The following is a 17,562-nucleotide window of genomic DNA, read 5'->3' as shown; positions in this document are numbered from 1 at the left end:
AGTACATTTAATGCATTTTAGGACTATTAAATCTGGACAAACCCTTGATACTTCAGTTCTTTTGGTGACAGTTAAAGCCTTAATATAAAGTGTATTCAACCTTTTAACAATTAAAATTGATAAGTGAAATAGATTTTCTCAATTCTTGCTATCTCTGCTAAATGAACAAAACCCAGACAAAAAAAATATTCAAACAGTTATAAATTACCTGTATTCATCTTGTGTGAACCGTGGGATTACCGATGGCTGCAGGACAGTTATTATTACCATTGTGCTGTTAGATTTTACTGGGTCGCCATCATCGTAGGCTATCACAACCAGCTACAAGAAGCAGAAAAACAGATTATGGTTATCATTGTAAAACATGATCCTTTATTATAACTATAAATATGGCTGTTCTGGTAATATGCTGTAATAAAGGTTTTAGATTGAAGAATAAATCCCTTTGTCCTAGGTACCAGATACCTGCATCATGTACAACTCAGAATATACTGTGCCTGAGACTGAAAGTAGTGTAAAAAGAACCATTCAAGTAATTTGGGTTCAATGACAAATGCAATGACAAGACACTTTAAATACAGGAAAGATTCGATCTTAAAGGTGCCCTTAGAGTTTAGATCAATACTGGTTAAAGATGCCAAATTCAGCTAAAGCAGTCTAATGTCCCACCGACTTCATGGGGAGGTCGGAGAATACTGTAAGAGTACCTATAAAATGTGGATGTGTGGTCTATGTCTGGTTTTTCTACAATTGTCATACTGAATGTCAACATGTTGCTGCCTTTCATACTTTCTCATATGAAAGTGAAGGCAGTGGGACTTGATTGATCGATGTCACATAGGAACATGCAACGTTTACCTGGGACATAATCCTTAATCATGGAGAGTGATAGCAGAAAGGTTAACTAGAATGGTTAAACATGAAGAGAGGGACAGAAACCATTTGTAAAAAGCAGTAATGCTGGGACTGATAGTATGATTAGTGAAGCCCCAAGACTGTAGGTTATGCTACATGTAACTACATGAATGCTTTGATTGGTCATATAGAGACCAACTGCCTTTTGTCCTAAGGTGCCGAGTTTGATGAGAAAGAGACAATGTCGTGTGCAATGAGTATGGCAGCCAAGCTGTATTGAAATGGTTAATGTGGTTTGCCACCCTTTTACATAACTTGCCTGTCTGCCTTTTACTACCTCTGAATTTTCATCAATTCATTCAGCATTCCTGATACTTACATTTGTGCTGTCTGCAAACTGTTTGTGATTCTTTGACATGTCTGAGCACTGATAAATAGTATGACTCGTCTTTCTCACCATCTTCCTGTATCTCTCAGTGAGAACGGGCAGTGAAAAAGACACAATGGGGCTTATTTATGAAGGGTCACGCATCGCTCTTTCGTCAGACTGTTCGCCGTTTTCGGGGATTGCACGGCTTGCACAGTTACTTAACTAGTGTCTGCACTGGGACTGTGTCGCACACGATCGGGGGGATCGTGGGGACAACTTGGGGGGGGTGTTGGACGATCCGACTGATTGGGACTGAGCGCAGGATTTAACATTCATATTGTGTCGCAAGACAATGCACTTACATGCACCAGGAAGAAGAAGGTGAACTCCGGCGGACCTGAGCGGGGAGCAACACATGCAGGATATCGGGCGCACAATCTTAGTGAATCGACGCACAATCTTAGTGAATCGCCGCACAGTGCATTATTGTCGAACAGGTAAGTAAATGTGCCCAAATGGGTGACACCATGAGGACAGACTAGAGCAGTGAAAGAGGAATCCCTTCACATTCAAATGGTGACCTTGCTTTGTATCAAGTGCTAAGGTCATTAATTGTGCAAATTGAACCTGAGTGTAGCAGGCTCCGGTGCACTGCATGCATCTTCCCACATTTATCTTTATAATATTCAATGAATTCAATAATCATTCTACTATGTTTTTCTGTGAACTGTAGAAGCAGAAATGTATAACAGTATCTAGCTTTACAGTTTCTATCTAGAAATGGAAAACACTAAAGATTAATGGACAGTCTTCATAATATTTGTTTGTCTGATCGGCCACAAATCCAATCAGCCTTCACCTTTTACTTAACCTCCTTCCAGTGTCTGCTTTTAACAAAAGACATCTTTGTTATTCGAGTGAAGGGAGGAAGAATAGCTTCCAATCAATCTCTATGAGCTTCTTTTCTTGTAGTACAATATGTATCAGAGATGTCTGGTAGGATAATTCAGATGCCAATTATATTTTTGTTCATTTTTTTCCACTATATGTTCTTGTAAACATAACATTTGATGAGGCAAATCAGAATGATTCAGAAAAAGGATTTAATGGATTTTACTGATTTCCATATGATAAGTTTAGTTTTGTTTCTGTTTACTTTTCTTTTGTTATACATATGGATGGCTGGTTGTTTATTGTGCTGAATATACCATAATGCTTTTGGATTCCATCACCTAAATCAGATTGTGAATGTTCTAGTGCCTGTAACTATGGTTTACTACCACCAGGGGTGGAATCCAGACTGTTCTCTTTAGTTCTCCAAAACTGTACAGGCTGCAATCTGTATCCCCTTGGCATAGTTTGTGGCAGAGCATGAGAACCTATAGTTTCTGGCTAATAGGGTTACCACTGCATCTTTAAAAGAGGGTTGAAAGAGAGAGGTTAAACATTTTAGTAAGGTGAGTAGTGCCTTCTAGGGAGAGGGGTCTGCATGAGATAAAAATGTATAGGTTAACTGATGCAGGTAATGGGGTAAGCAGAGGGAAGGAGCCAAGACACTACTTCCTCTTCAACTAGCTCAAAGGAGTGAAGTAAGAAAAGGAAGAGGATTAGAGATGAGCGAGCACTAAAATGCTCGGGTGCTCGTTACTCGAGCCGAACATTTCCAGATGCTCGAGTGCTCGTTTCGAGTAACGAGCCCCATTGAAGTCAATGGGAGACCCGAGCATTTTTCAAAGGGACCATGGTTCAGGAATAAAATGTGTTATTTAATTGAAAAATAATGTCTTCTGATAATTTGCAAACATCTGCGATCTATTCTTCACTGTTCCGCGCGTATATTATCTCCCGACAAGTTAGCAGATGTAAAGAACAGTGAAGAATAGAATAAAAACAGTGAACACAGTGAACACAGTGAACACAGGATCATTTAAGATAAAAACACAGTGCAGAACACAGTGCAGAATAGATTACAGATGTCCGGCACATCTGCTTACTTGTCGGGAGATACGCGCGGAACGGCGCGAACAAAATAGCATGTGAAGAACAATATATATGTGTGTGAAGAACACATTGCAGATGTTTAAATACATCTGCAATGTGTTCTTCACACATATATATTGTTCTTCACATGCTATTTTGTTCGCACCGTTCCGCGCGTATCTTCCGACAAGTAAGCAGATGTGCCGAACATCTGTAATCTATTCTGCACTGTGTTCTGCACTGTGTTTTTATCTTAAATGATCCTGTGTTCACTGTTTTTATTCTATTCTTCATTGTTCTTCACTGTGTTTTTTTTAATTAAATGCTCGATCTCGAGCAGGGGAAATACTCGTCCGAGCAACGAGCCGTCTCGAGTACCCTAATGCTCGACCGAGCATCAAGCTCGGACGAGCATGTTCGCTCATCTCTAAAGAGGATCCATGGAGTTTGTGAATAAGAAAATTATTTCCTGTATGATAGATAAAATTTTCCTCCTAATTTTCTCAAAAAAATGTATACTTGGTTTGAATGAGCTTGCATGTGTTCTACGTAGTGACAGGCATGAAAGACTCAGTTAGAGACTTATTATCTGAAATGAGGGTTTTTTATTTAAGGATGGTGGTGGAATAAATGTCAGGATTTGGGAAATGTTTTCAACAGCAGAAATTGGACATCAGATTTCTTCCTTGCGTTCTTCACTCAATCATCTAGCAATTTTCATTCAGGGTAAAGCAGTTCCTTGAAACAAAAACATTGGGGCAGATTTACTTACCCGGTCCGGTCGCAATCCCCGAGGTGCATTCTCCGATGAGGATGAAGTATGGCGCGATTCTTCAAGATCGTGTGTTCGTTTTCCTGCATCTGTCGCTTCCTCGCTTTAGTGCGCCAGAGTTCACCTTCTTCCTCCCGGTGTATGTGAGTGCATTGTCTTGCGATACAATTTGAATTGTAAATCCTGCACTTAGCCCGAATCAGTCCGGTTGTACGTCGGCCACGCCCCCTGATTTGTGTCGCATGCAAGTGTGCACCAAAAACTTCGCCACTAAATGTGGCGCAAATCGGAAATAGTCAGGAAACCCGACAAAAATGTGCCGTACGGACTCTTAGTAAATGTGCCCGATTGTAACAAAGAAATGGCCGGAGTCCTGATCTAAACCCAATAGAAAACCACTGGAAAATTCTTGGTGACAAAGTTATGGCCAAGAAACACACAACAGTCACAAAATTGTGGAAGAAGAGTGAATCAAAATCTCGCCAGAGCAGTGGGAGAAACTAGTGATACCCTGTGACCCTCAGAAAATTTTATTTTAATCTTTCTCTGTGCTACAGTCATTGCTGTTCTCTAATTTTGATCATCCCAGTTTTTTTTGCAAAATATACGTTTTATGTTGATATACTTTGGTTATTATTTTAAGTACTGATCATACATTGTCCTCTAATTTTGATATCCCCATGTATATTGAAAGTAAACCATTGTGGATGGGGTTTCCTTGAGCCCTTCAGATAAAATAAAATTTGTTATCTATAAGAAATAGACCTTAGCCTCCAAATTGGGTTATTTTCTGCTGTACCAATGGGGGCTAGAGCCTTGGTTGACTCTAGTAGGCAATTTTGACTGAATGAATATTAACAAAATCATGAAACTATTTGTAAGTTTCAGATGCACTGAAAAAAATCTTTTTTCATACTATGTTTAATATACATGCTGTGTAAAAAGAGCAACAGAAACGTAACGCATTAACAATATGCGCTAACTTATTTTTAGACTTAAAAAAAACAAAAACTTTCCATTGTAAAGCCTAGAAGTTCTTCTTTTGTAAGTCACACACTTGAAACATGGAGTGCTTTTTGTATTCGCTTTTAAAAGAGATTTTAAATGAAGCAGAAAAATGCTCTTATAAAGGTGATTTTATCCATCAAAACCAAATGTGACAACATACTTATTTTCCCATCAAAACAACTTAATGCATTGCAGAACAATGGGTTGTAACCTGTACTGGGAAAAACCAAGATGACGTGCCGCAAATGCAGACAAGCAGAACTTTCTCCTGCTTTCTATATGCCATAAAGTGTTTGAGTATATATTACAAAACGAGCAGTATATCTGCACTAGGGAATCATTTCACAAATATATTTCAACATCACTGCATCGTCATCATCCAGTATCCATCATCCATCATTGTAGATCATATTCTAGAGTCCTGTCGTCCAGTCAAAGGAAAATGAAAGTGCCCAGAAAGACGTCAAAGCTGCCTTTCTTTTTATTTTATTTTTTCAATATCCCATAATAAACTGACTTTAACTATTGTTGGCTGATCTATTGTAGGTTTCCTGACTTCCCTTTTCTCCCTGATTTTGTACTACATTTTTATCTTTTGTTTGATTTTATCATTATTCTCTGCAATGAGATTATGATTTTGTCTTTGATGTATTCTGGTGACTTGGCTTACTGTGATTGGCTTTGGATTTACCTTGTCTCTAGCCCTCATGTTGCTTATTGCAGGGCATATTTCCTAGTTGGGGGGAGGGGGACACCTTAGATAATTGCAAAGTAGGCAGGGACATCAGGGGGATCTTTGTGTCAGCTTGTGTCAAAGCTAATTATCCTTTCCCCCCTACTAACAAGCGTTCTTTTGGGTGGTATCTGAATTTTTTTCCAGGTTTTTTTTTTTTGTTGCTGCTTTGAATAGCTATGCAAATTTTACCAGTTAGTATTCTGTACGCAGTATATGAAAAACTATTGGACAAACTTACCCTGAATATTGTACTTGGATCTTCATTTAGATTCACTCTGGTTATAACACGACCCGTATTCTCCTCCACATCAAATATACTAGCACTATATGGAAACAGTGTCACATCCACCTTGTATCTGACATGACTTGCCGGTGTACCCTAAGAGAAACGTAAGAAGAAAAATAACATTGTACTGTGAACCTCTTATTCATTTTCACTTTTATTAAAGGACTACAGTAAACGGGAATGGAAAGCATTAATAGCGATCAGATGGTAGCTTAGTCATAGCTAATAATAAAGTAAATAGCAGTAATGAAAACCTATAAATATAGTAAAATGCAGCAAAGGTTTAATATTTATTAAATGCATTTTTAAACATATCTAAATCATCTCTCTCGTTTTTGATAGCATGGTCTTATTTCATTTTGGTTTGCAGTGAAGGGTTGAAATAGCAGCACAAATTATAGTCAGGTGTGGTTCTGTTTTTGAAAGAAAGCTGTCATGTCCCTTTAAAACTCCCTTTAATTTACCTGCACTGAGATTTATGTTGCTGGTATTCTGTGGAAATAGTATTTGGAGAGAAAAAAGAACTGGACCTCAGGTCCACACATTACACAATGATCTATTGCCACTAGGCTACATTAACAAAACAAACTTATAGTTCTTATAGTTACATTTTGATCAAATTGCATAAGAAACTGAAAACGGAGAGTGTGGACCCTCTTAGGAATAACATGGGGGTCATGGTGGAAGGAGATGAGGAAAGGGCCAATCTACTGAATGTCGCCTTCTCAACTGTCTTTAACCAGGAAAATCCCCTGGTGGAAGACACAATGATGAATGATGTAAATTCTCTTTGGAATATCAACAGTTTAACCCAGGAAGAGGTATGGTGCCACCTCGCAACCACTAAGATAGATAAATCCCCGGGGCCAGATGGCGTACACCCCTGGGTTCTACATGAACTGTGTACCTTGATAGACCATTATTTTTAATATTTGAAGATTCACTGAGGACTGGTTATGTTCCACAGGACTGGTGCATAGCAAATGTGGTACCAATATACATAAAAGGATCAAAAAGCGATCCTGAAAACTACAGACCTGCGAGTCTAACTTCTGTGGTGGTAAAAATATTTGAGGGGTTTGTTAGAGATGCTATCCTGGAGTATCTCACTGTACATAACCTTATAACCCAGCATCTGCATGGGTTTATGAGAGATCGGTACTGTCAGACTAATCTGATTGGCTTCTATGAGGAAGTAAGTTCCAGACTGGATCTGGGGGACTCTGTGGATGTTGTATATCTGGACCTTTCAAAGGCACTTGACACTGTGCCACATAAAGTGAGACTGCTGTGACTAGGGGAAAATCTGTGTATTTGGGTAAGTAATTGGCTTAGTGATAGAAAACAGAGGGGTTTGAGGAGTGGGCAGAAGAATGGTTGATAAGGTTTAATGTAGATAAATGTAAAGTTATGCACTTGGGCCATGAAAACGAAAAGTATAATTATGTTCTAAACCAGGGGTCTCAAACTCAATTTACCTGGGGGCCGTTGGAGGTAGATTCTGGGTAAGGCTGGGCCGCATCAAGTTTTCCACACAAAATGCGCTTACAAAATATCATTATTCAGATTCAAATGTCATGGCGTCTCCCAGTGCAAGGAAAGCCCCAAGCTGGGAGACGTGTTTTCTCTATGAACGCGTCCTGTGTACCGAGGGGTCCCTTTAGGACTGTGCGACCTTTTGATCACCTTTTATAGATTTTTTTAAATGTTTTCAAAATGGCAAAAAAGTGCTATTTTCAATTTTGGGCACTATTTTCCGTTACGGCTTAAGCGCAGTGAAAAACCGTTAATATATTTCGATACATCGGGCATTTTCGGATGCGGTGATACCTAATGTGTATATGATTTTTACTGTTTATTTATATTTATATCAGTTCTAGGGAAAGCGAGGTGATTAGAATTTTTAGGGTTTTTTATTATAATTTTTTTAAAACTTTTTTTATTTTTACTATTTTTCAAACTCCCTAGGGTACTTTAACCCTAGGTTGTCTGATCAATCCTATCATATACTGCCATAGGTGGGGATTTCCCTCCTCATTCATTACAATGTGCTATCAGCACATTGCAATGAAGGGGTTAAAACGAAACAGCCTCTTCATTCTTCGGAAGACCCGAGGCTGGCGACGGATCGCCGCTCCTCGATGACGGGGAGCGACGATCCTAGGCATGGGCGCCAACATCTTTTTGAAGCTGCTGGTTGCTTTGCCGGCAGCGATCACTGTGAAAACACCCGCGATTGGTGTTAGCACAGATTGCGGGTGTTACTTTGAAGGGTGATGTCAGACGTGGCGCTTTGTCTGCGCTTGCAGACCTGTAGAAAGTTTGGGGCTCCCAACTGGCAAATTTTGTTAGCCACTTAGTGAATAATAATCTGGTCTTGTGCGCACAGAGAGTTCCCGACACCTGGGAAGGGAGGAGAGTTTTCTATGACTTGGGGGGGCCCCCTGAACACGGTGATACTAAACCCCACCATGGACCATGGATCTAGCTTTTGAAGAGCCATGTAACAAAATTTCCACTTCAAGCTTCTAAAGGTGACTTACCGCAGAGAAAAATGAACTCTTCTCTGCTCATTTGTTAATCACTTTGGAGGAGATTTTTTTTAATAAGTAATTGGGTGAGATGAACCATAATTGATCTGTTCCGTGTTTTAAAATATAGCATGAGGCCAGTATACTTTCCCACTACCCCTTTGCCTTGGTGAGCCTCTAAACTTTCAATGATGTCTGATAAATGTCAGTGAAATATCCAGATGCCATATAGTACCTTAACAATAACATGATTTGCAATGCGGATGTTCTTAGCAATCTCTCTATTCCCATGCTCTTTCCATTTCCTTCTCATTAAAGAGAAGTCCTAGGTTGAATATTTCAGTACAAAACAACTTGTTTTCTAAAAGCATGGCAACATGATAAAATATCATAATATGTAAGAGAAATGCACTCATGGAGGAAAATTGAAGTGAAATAGTTTGCAAACATTTCCAAAGCATGAATATTTTAAAAACATGGCCCTTCTAAAAATGTGCTATAATCATAGTTTTCGAAGCATCAATTTGGCTTCTAATTTGCGGTGGTTAGAAAGAGGCAATTGACATTTGGCACCGCTAGCACAAAATTATCAGTAAGACGGATCTAATCGGAGTGACAAACACAAATAGGTTGTTTCAGTCAGAGCTGAATGTGGCACTTAAACATATTGTAAAAATATAAAAGTTATAGTGGCAAAAGCTGTAGCGAAATAACATATACCATTCATATGACATATTAATGACATCACGATACATCAAATATAATAGTAGCTCTTTATTCTCAGGTTGCACCTATCAACTTCCAATTCATATCAAATTCTAGATTATTAAAATTTGTGTTAGGAAGGCTGTACCCGCCCACTTGTCCAATAACGGCATTTAGGTATCATAGGGTTCACTTTTGGACCCTCTTTTTAGCTACATCATGAATTCAGTGATTGTGGCAGACAAGGATTGGGTGTATATCATTGCCAACCGTTGCAGGAGATATTGGTGGCTTGTTCTGCCAAACTTAGGCTTCGTTAACAACTGTGTTCGGGCCTCCGCTCACTAGTAAATCCTATTGATCGTGGTGTTTCTTCCAGTTTTCTGGTGCACGCAGCATAAAAAAGTTACAATTCTTGGCTTTTGGTTTTGTAACCTGTGCAACACTTTCTCTGAAAGATGACATACCGGGAAGAGAGAGGACTCCTCAGTCTGCCATATTTAATATAGTCTTCACTGCTGTAGATTTTGCTCTTGATGAGCAAGCGCACCTTGGGATTTACGAAGGGGCTGAAGGCTTCTAGTAAATCCACCGCGCTGTACACCAGCGGGGCACAGATTACTGTAAGAATGGTGTAAAATATGCCAGCACTGTTTTTGAAAAACACAATTCTATGTTTTATAAAATCGAATGTGTTTGATAATATATTAAAAAAATGTCTAAAGATTTTAACTAATTAAATAGATACAATACTTTAAAGTATATTCTATTTTCATTACAGGTATTCAATATTTAATATTTTAACCCCTTAGCGCTCTGCGCCGTAGCTGTACTGCGCTGAGTCCCGCGAATAGCGCTCAGCGCAGTACAGCTACTGCGCAGAGACGATGCCGGTTCAGCGCTGCATAGCAGCCGAACCGGCATCGTTAGCCGCGGGATTTCAACGATAATCTACCTTTGACATTCCCGGCTAACACCCGCGGTCGGAGTGGGCTCCGATCGCGGGTGTTTAACCCGTTAAATGCTGCGGTCAACACGACTGCAGCATTTAACATGCCTTCTGGGGGCTGATCGCTGTTTTTGCACCTCTGGGGTCCGATCGGGACCCCAGAGAAGCCTGGAGGGATTACCTTTTAAGATGGCGTCTGTGACGTCATCTTAAAGGCAAAGTGTCAGCCTATGCATCTGCATAGCCTGGCACTGCTAATACCCTGCAATACATTAGTATTGCAGAGTATTATCAAGAACAAGCAATCAGATAATTGCTTGTTCATATCCCATGGTGGATCATGTAAAAAAATGTAAAAAAAATGTTTTTCAATAAAAAATTACTTTATAAATCACTAAAAATGCCCATAAGCCCCAAAACATATAAAGAGACATATAACGCTCAAAAAAGTCTAAATCATAACACAAATCCCACATATATAGTATCACCGCATCCGTAACAATCCATAGAATAAAACTAAATAACTATTGAACCCATATGATGAACGCCGTAAAAAAAAAACCTTAAAAATCCGCCAAAAATTATGATTTTTACCTATTATATCCCACTAAAAATGCAATAAAAAGTGATCAACAAAACATATGTACTCCAGAATGATACCTTTGCAAAGAACAACATGTCCCGCAAAAAACAAGCCATCAACCAGCTCTGTAGCCAAAAACGTAACAGTTTTATGCCACTTGGAAGACGGCGATGCAAAAATGATAGATTTTTCCCCACATTAGGGTTTTATTTGGCAAATTTAGTAAAACATAAGAAAAAATATTTATGTCTGGTATCCCCGTAATCGTATCGACCCATAGAATAAAGATAACATGATTATTGGGCTATACGGTGAACAAGAAAAAAAAAAAAAAAGTAAAAAATCCAGTACAGAATTGATGCTTTTCTACTCATGACCTCAAAAAAAGTTCCAAAATTTTCAACAATAGGTGATACCAACCCCAAAATGGTAACACTGGAAAAAGCATCTTGTCCCGCAAAAAAAATGCTGTCACGTGGCCCAAATAACGGAAAAGCGAAAATTTTATAGCCTTCAAAAGGGGGCAACCAGAAAACTAAAATCCTGGCAGCTGCAGGGTGCTCCTTCCCTTCTGCGCCTCACTGTGCCCCCATAACACAAGTAACGGCCACGTGTGGGGGGTCGCTGCACTCAGGAGAAATTGTAGAACAAATTTTATGGTGAGTTTTCTCTTTTTATCTTTTGGAAATGTGTACATTTTAGGGCTAAATGAACGTATAACCGACAAAATTTGACCATTCTAAATTTCACCGCCATTTTGATTCAATTACTATGAAGATCTCAAGGGGTTAACAATCTTTGTAAATGCTGTTTCTGATAGTTTGAGGGGTGCAGATTTGAAAATGGGTTGATTATATAGGGGGTTTTTGTTGCTAAATATGTAAAATTTGATTTCAAACAGTATTTATCCCCAAAATAGTCAATTCTGAAAATACGGAAAATCGCTATTCGATTTGTAGGCCGCGTGACGTCAAAATAAATTATCCAAACATTTCAAAAATTATGAAAATGTAAAGCAGACAAATGGGAAATGTTATTCTGCAAGTTATTTAGGTGGTAAATCGATCTGCCTGAAAAAGCGGTGATTTTGAATTTCGAAAATGGCAAATTTTTCTAAAAATTAATAATTTTTTTCTTAAGTTTTGCGTTTATTTACAAAAAAAATCAGCCAAAATTTACCACTAAAATGAAGTACAACATGTGGGGAAAAAACTATCTCAGAATCACTTTGATAAGTAAAAGTGTTCAAAAGTTATAACCATATAAAGAGACGCAGGTCAGAATCTAAAAAATGGGACTGAGCCTTAAGCTGTAAAATGGCTGCGTCCTTAAGGGGTTAAAGTTATAGGGGAAGATTTATCATACACCAGCACCCCTGCTTATGACAGCGTCCACGCCCTCACAGCTTAGGCCTCTTGATATATCAGGCGGGTGAGGTGGCTGACAAGCAAAACTACTTCAGGTTCAACCTGTGTGTGTATATAAAGTTTGCAGGCTTTGCAAAACAACGCAGGCTCGTACCTGCCCCAGGCCCACCCCTCCATGATTTAAATCACAAATTCTTGCACTCCCCCATAGTGTGAGTACATTTCTAACTTTTATTCTTAATAGGCGTCTTTCATGAAGTTAGTTCCTGAGGATGTTATGTAACAGGACACATGGAACTTAAAAATATTCTAAAAGATGTCTTACTTCAAAGAAGACGTCAATTAAGAATAAATGAATTTTTTTTCAACTGGTTAACATTGTACAAAACATTTTTCTTGTTACAATTCCACCCAAATGTCCCCCAAATCAAACTCCTATTTAAGAGCTCTACTACTGTCACATTTTCTTATTAACCCGCCCATGGACAAATATGAATTGTTATAACTATATGGCCCATATGTTTAATACTTCACCTGATAGGTAGTTTTACCCTTTCAGGGCATTTTCAAATAGAATGACCCACATTTACTAAGGTCCTTGCAGAAGTTTTCTGTCAGACTGTGCACATTCTCTTCAGTGCAAACTGCTTACGCAGGTATTTAAGAAGTGTCTGAGACACATTTCTGGTGCACCATGCGACACAAATTGTGGTGCACGCTGCACTAGGCATCATGTGACACAAATTAGGGGATATTCCAGAGCCCATTCCAACCGTGCGCCAGATGTATCATGCAAAGTCAGACATAAATGTGTCGCAAGCCCTATGTTAAAGGTGCACCACAAAAAAGTTGGTGAACTCTGTCGGGCCAGTGCAGGGAGTGCCAGATTCATGATTTCTGGTTCACGTTATTCATGAATTTGGCGCACCCTGCATTATACACAGTCAATTTTACTTTAAGTGCAGTTCGCACTACTCGTAAATTTGCCCCAATTCTTGTGTGCTTATTATACAATCTGCAAATAAATGAACGATAACCGACCAATTTGTGAAGGTATTTTAGCATTTATAAATTTAATATACAAAAAGCTATGTGTTCAACTAAAAGCTGGGCAGTCTTTGAATGATAACGCCTTAATCGAGATTGCAATTATTGAGAGAAGAATGACTTGCTTGCCTTTTTCCACAGTCACTTTCTCAATTCCCAGAGAGCCAAGTAGAACTTCAGTGTTAAGACTTTGGAAGAGTAATAGATCTCGGATGTCACAAACTGCACTGTAACCTTTTGTTACCTTGCAAGACTTTTTGATGAATGTCTACCTGGATGACAGAGAAGGGATGTCTGAAGCATAACATATGCCGTATAGCTTTACATTTTGCAGATATCCTGCCAAAAACTAATGTTCTCATATTATGAAGCTGCCAGTATAAAGCTATCAACACTTTGTAGCTGGTCATAACAGAGAGCTAACAAAGGTTGTCATAGAAATATTAGTGCCATTAATCATGTCTCTTCAACTGCTAAGTTTTAACACAATGGCAGAGCCGTTGTTCTTGAGTATTAATAAGAAGCATGTAGAAATCCTTAATTTCATATAGTGCCAGTGCCCTTAGGAGAAGCAAAAAGACAGATTTTTAAACTATAAAAAATATTTTATGTAATGAATAGTGACAGTAAATATATGGATTTCTCACATGCCTCCCATAATGTCATTTAAAGGAGAAAAATGAAATCAGTATGCCGCTCTGACAGAAAGACTCCTACAGCCAATGCGCACATCATCAATCTATCACAGACTGTGTCAATTCTCAATTTGGCATTAGGGGAACTGTATTGTCAACAGTTTTTAATGTCCCTTTATATCTGTGGCCATTTATAATTCTCTGAAATATTATGACAAAACTGAAGATGAACAGAATGATGTAATAGAACAATTGTCAATGGAAAATGAGTCAATGGTTAAATATTACATGAATAGGCCCGGGACAAAAATGATAGTTAAAGATACTTGGTTTGAGGAAATTTACAGCTAATTATTCTCACACAAATATCTGCTTTTGCAAATGATTGAACATTATGATGGCTGAGGTGTTGTCTATACTTCCATTACTGTTAATTATTGCTTCCAGGCCACTGATTTTTTTTTTTTTTTAGTTATTTTACCATACATAAATATAATGTGATTTGGTTAGACCATGTACTAAAGTGCAGAGCATGCTTTCTCATTACTATCTAGTTTCTATCTAGCTGTCCTTTTAACCCCTTCAAGACACAGCCAATTCATACGTTAGGGCCCATTTTTTGTCATCCGACAAGTGTAACTTTAGTGTTCAAAACCTATAACCAAAGTTCATTTTGCGGGTTCAATAATGATTTGATTTTATTGTATGGGTTGTAATGGACATGGTGATACCAAATATGTGCAGTTTGTGTGGTGATGTTTACTTTTCTTTTATATGTAACTTTTATATGCAAAAGGGGCTTTTGGGGCATTTTAATGCATTTCTTGATATTTTTAAAAACCAATTTTTCTATTTTATTTTTTTAAATACTTGTTCCACTATGGGGCATGAACAAGCAATTTTCTGATTGTTTGTTCATTGTGATACCATGCTATGGGTGCCCAAAACACAGGTCTACAAGTAGCTGGCAGGCATCCTCTATTTAGACAGGAGCTAAGTGTCTGGGATCCTTTATACCAGTGATGGCAAACCTTTTGGAGACAGAGTGCCCAAGCTGAGTTCACCAATACAATAGAAAGATGATGGAGAAAATTGTATTGTAGCTTTTCTCCAGGGTCCCCTGAAGAGGAAGAATCAGGGGAGCCAGAGCAGGATCTCCAATGACAATCCATCTCTATCCACACTTTCTCGCTCCTCCTGTAGTTCTGGCAGCCAAGGATGTTGCTTTAAAATTGCATGGGGCATGGCACTTTCTGGTCTGTATGTATTGGACCACAGAAGAAAGTTTTGAGTCCTATCTGGCAAAATCTGTGTTGGGCTGAAGGTCTGGGTGCCCACAGAAAGGGCTCAGAGTGCCACCTCTGGCACCCGTGCCATAGGTTCGCCACCACTGCTTTATACAAATGGCCGTAAGTGAATCAAGGAATCCTCTTTATTTTGGAATCTGATCCATCCCTTTTACATCCCCCAAGCCCCCTTCTCCAAACACAGTCAGTCACACCAGATCCCCAACACCATCAAATCCCTCCTTCTGATATCATCAATGGGCCCAAAAGTTGATGCTGTTCACGCTTACTGAACACAGGTTCCATTTTTTAAATTTTACTAAATGCATCACTCACTCCTACTGTTTTATATGACTGTTTGCACTCTGTAAAGTAATATTGTATCTATATATTTCCCCTAAGATTTCTAAAGTGCTATACAATTTGATGGTGCTATATAAAAAAAGATTATACTTATCATTATTATTTATTATAACAAAATTATGATCATTTCAGTGCTTATACGCCAGTATTCTGGCATACCAACGCTGGTAAATCTCCCCCACTGAGTCATGATCTTTTTTGTATACCAATGTATTCTAGAGTCAAATGTGAGTCATGAAACAAAACCACAATCTGTGTCAAAAACAAGACCACAATAGCAAATCTACAGCAGAATGGCTGAAAAACATTAATCTATTAAATTGGCCCAGTTAAAGGGGTATTCTCGTCTGGGCATTCACATTCAGTTTCATTAATCTGCCATATGTAAACATTTCGTCAATTAGATGTTATTAAAAAAAATGTTTCTGTGTGAAAATAATTTCTCACAAATGTAGCCATGTTGTCCCTTAGAAACGAGATGGCTTCCTCGGATATGGCCACCTCTGCTGGAGTGATTGCACAAAGAAACAAAAGGTTTTTGTATATGAAATGTCTGGGAGTTACTGCATGTCCCACAGCCGTCCTGTGGTAACGAATGCTGAATCCTGGTGGTCCGGCAGGAGTCTATAGCGCAAGTCTGGCCACCGCTGCCAGAGTGTGAGGTGGTCGTATCCGAGGAAGCTATCTCGTTTCTAAGGGACAACATCACTACATTTATGAGAAATTATCTTCACACAGGAACATTTTTTTAATTAACATCCAATTGAAGAAATGTTTACATGTGGCAAATTAATTTAATTAAATGTAAATGCCCAGATGGGAATACACCTTTAAAGTTCAGACTTCATCTCAATTAAAATATTGTGACAAGATATTTATTTGTGCATGATTGTAAGCAAATAAATGCCCACAAACCTCAATGGAATGAAGCAACTTAGGACAAAAAAATTGGGAGAAAATTCCTTTAGAAAATTTTAAAACACAAATTAATTCATACATAAAGCCATATCATTTTGAAAGGTTGTACTTTATTTCACTTGTTACCATACAGGCCCAGGAACCGGCTCGAATATAATAAATACCAAATCTGTATTGTGACACGGGTGATGATGTAGAACAATATCTTGTACTTGGCAAACAACTCGTCTTTAGGGTTCAAGTTGAAGCGTGACAGCTATTGGTAACTTTATAATTGCTGTAATGTTATTTTGCGATAAATTGGCACAGAAACTAAACGGATGTTCTTTGTTTACACTTTTTTCTTTCTCTTGATTATAATTTGAATTCCTCTGATGACTGGAAATAGATGATGCAGAAAAGAACAAGCAGCAAACCGTTTCATAAATATTCAAGGTTCAGCTTCCCAATCATACATACATAAGTGATCCGTATTTACACACTCTGACATCAGTAAATAAGAATTGGAGAAAACAAGTCTGGCATGGTCCCTCTCTATTAAATGTACACATTTTATGCAAATAATTCAACTGGGATGAACTTTGAACGAGTATAATAGAAATTCTATTTAGACGAGCACTAAGTCATTAAAGTTGGAAGGACCTTACAAACTTTTAAAGTGTCTTCTCAGAATACACTGTAACCATGTGAAATCTCAGAATTTGTTAAATTAGGGGAGGGCCGGGAAGTAAGAGTTCTCCTTACGGAGCCAATTAAGGCCACCGTGCATTTCCCTTGACATCACAAGCATGACCTTCAGGAAGTCTTATGAGCAACGCCCCGGAAGAAGCCTTGCCGGCGAAACCCTGGGTGGGGCGGATAGAAAGCTAGCGTCCCGTTATGTGAATTTGTGATATGCGCATTTTTAATGGATTTTTGTGAGTATGATGAATTGGAATACATTTTAACCTTATTGGAACGTACCACACCATCTGCCTGCATATTTTCTTCCAGTTACAATACAATTAAAAGAGGAGAATGAGAGTGCGATGGTGCTAGTCTGAATGGTGACATACTTTCAGCAGGAGAAACTGAAGATTGGTGCTGTTCATCGAAGTTTTAAGATAAAATAAGAGGGAGAAGAAGAATCTTTGGAGCTCCGGTCATAGTGGATATTTTTTTCTCTATTTTT

General features: G+C 38.5%; 1 protein-coding gene across 1 annotated transcript in view; it reads right to left on the bottom strand.

Moving 5' to 3' along the window:
• PCDH15 (protocadherin related 15) overlaps positions 1-17,562 on the bottom strand; it is a 934,666-nt gene that overhangs the window by 170,036 nt on the left and 747,068 nt on the right. Inside the window, exons 23-24 of the mRNA XM_072131129.1 lie at positions 5,960-6,100; positions 209-321 (exon numbers count right to left, since the gene is read on the bottom strand). Coding sequence (XP_071987230.1) covers positions 209-321; positions 5,960-6,100 — 254 coding nt within the window. The remainder of the gene's footprint in view (positions 1-208; positions 322-5,959; positions 6,101-17,562) is intronic.

This window comes from Engystomops pustulosus, chromosome 11 (assembly GCF_040894005.1).
Source record: "Engystomops pustulosus chromosome 11, aEngPut4.maternal, whole genome shotgun sequence".
Lineage (NCBI taxonomy): Eukaryota > Metazoa > Chordata > Amphibia > Anura > Leptodactylidae > Engystomops > Engystomops pustulosus.
Note: the sequence above shows the minus strand (reverse complement) of the source record. Positions and strands in the feature narration are given on the sequence as shown.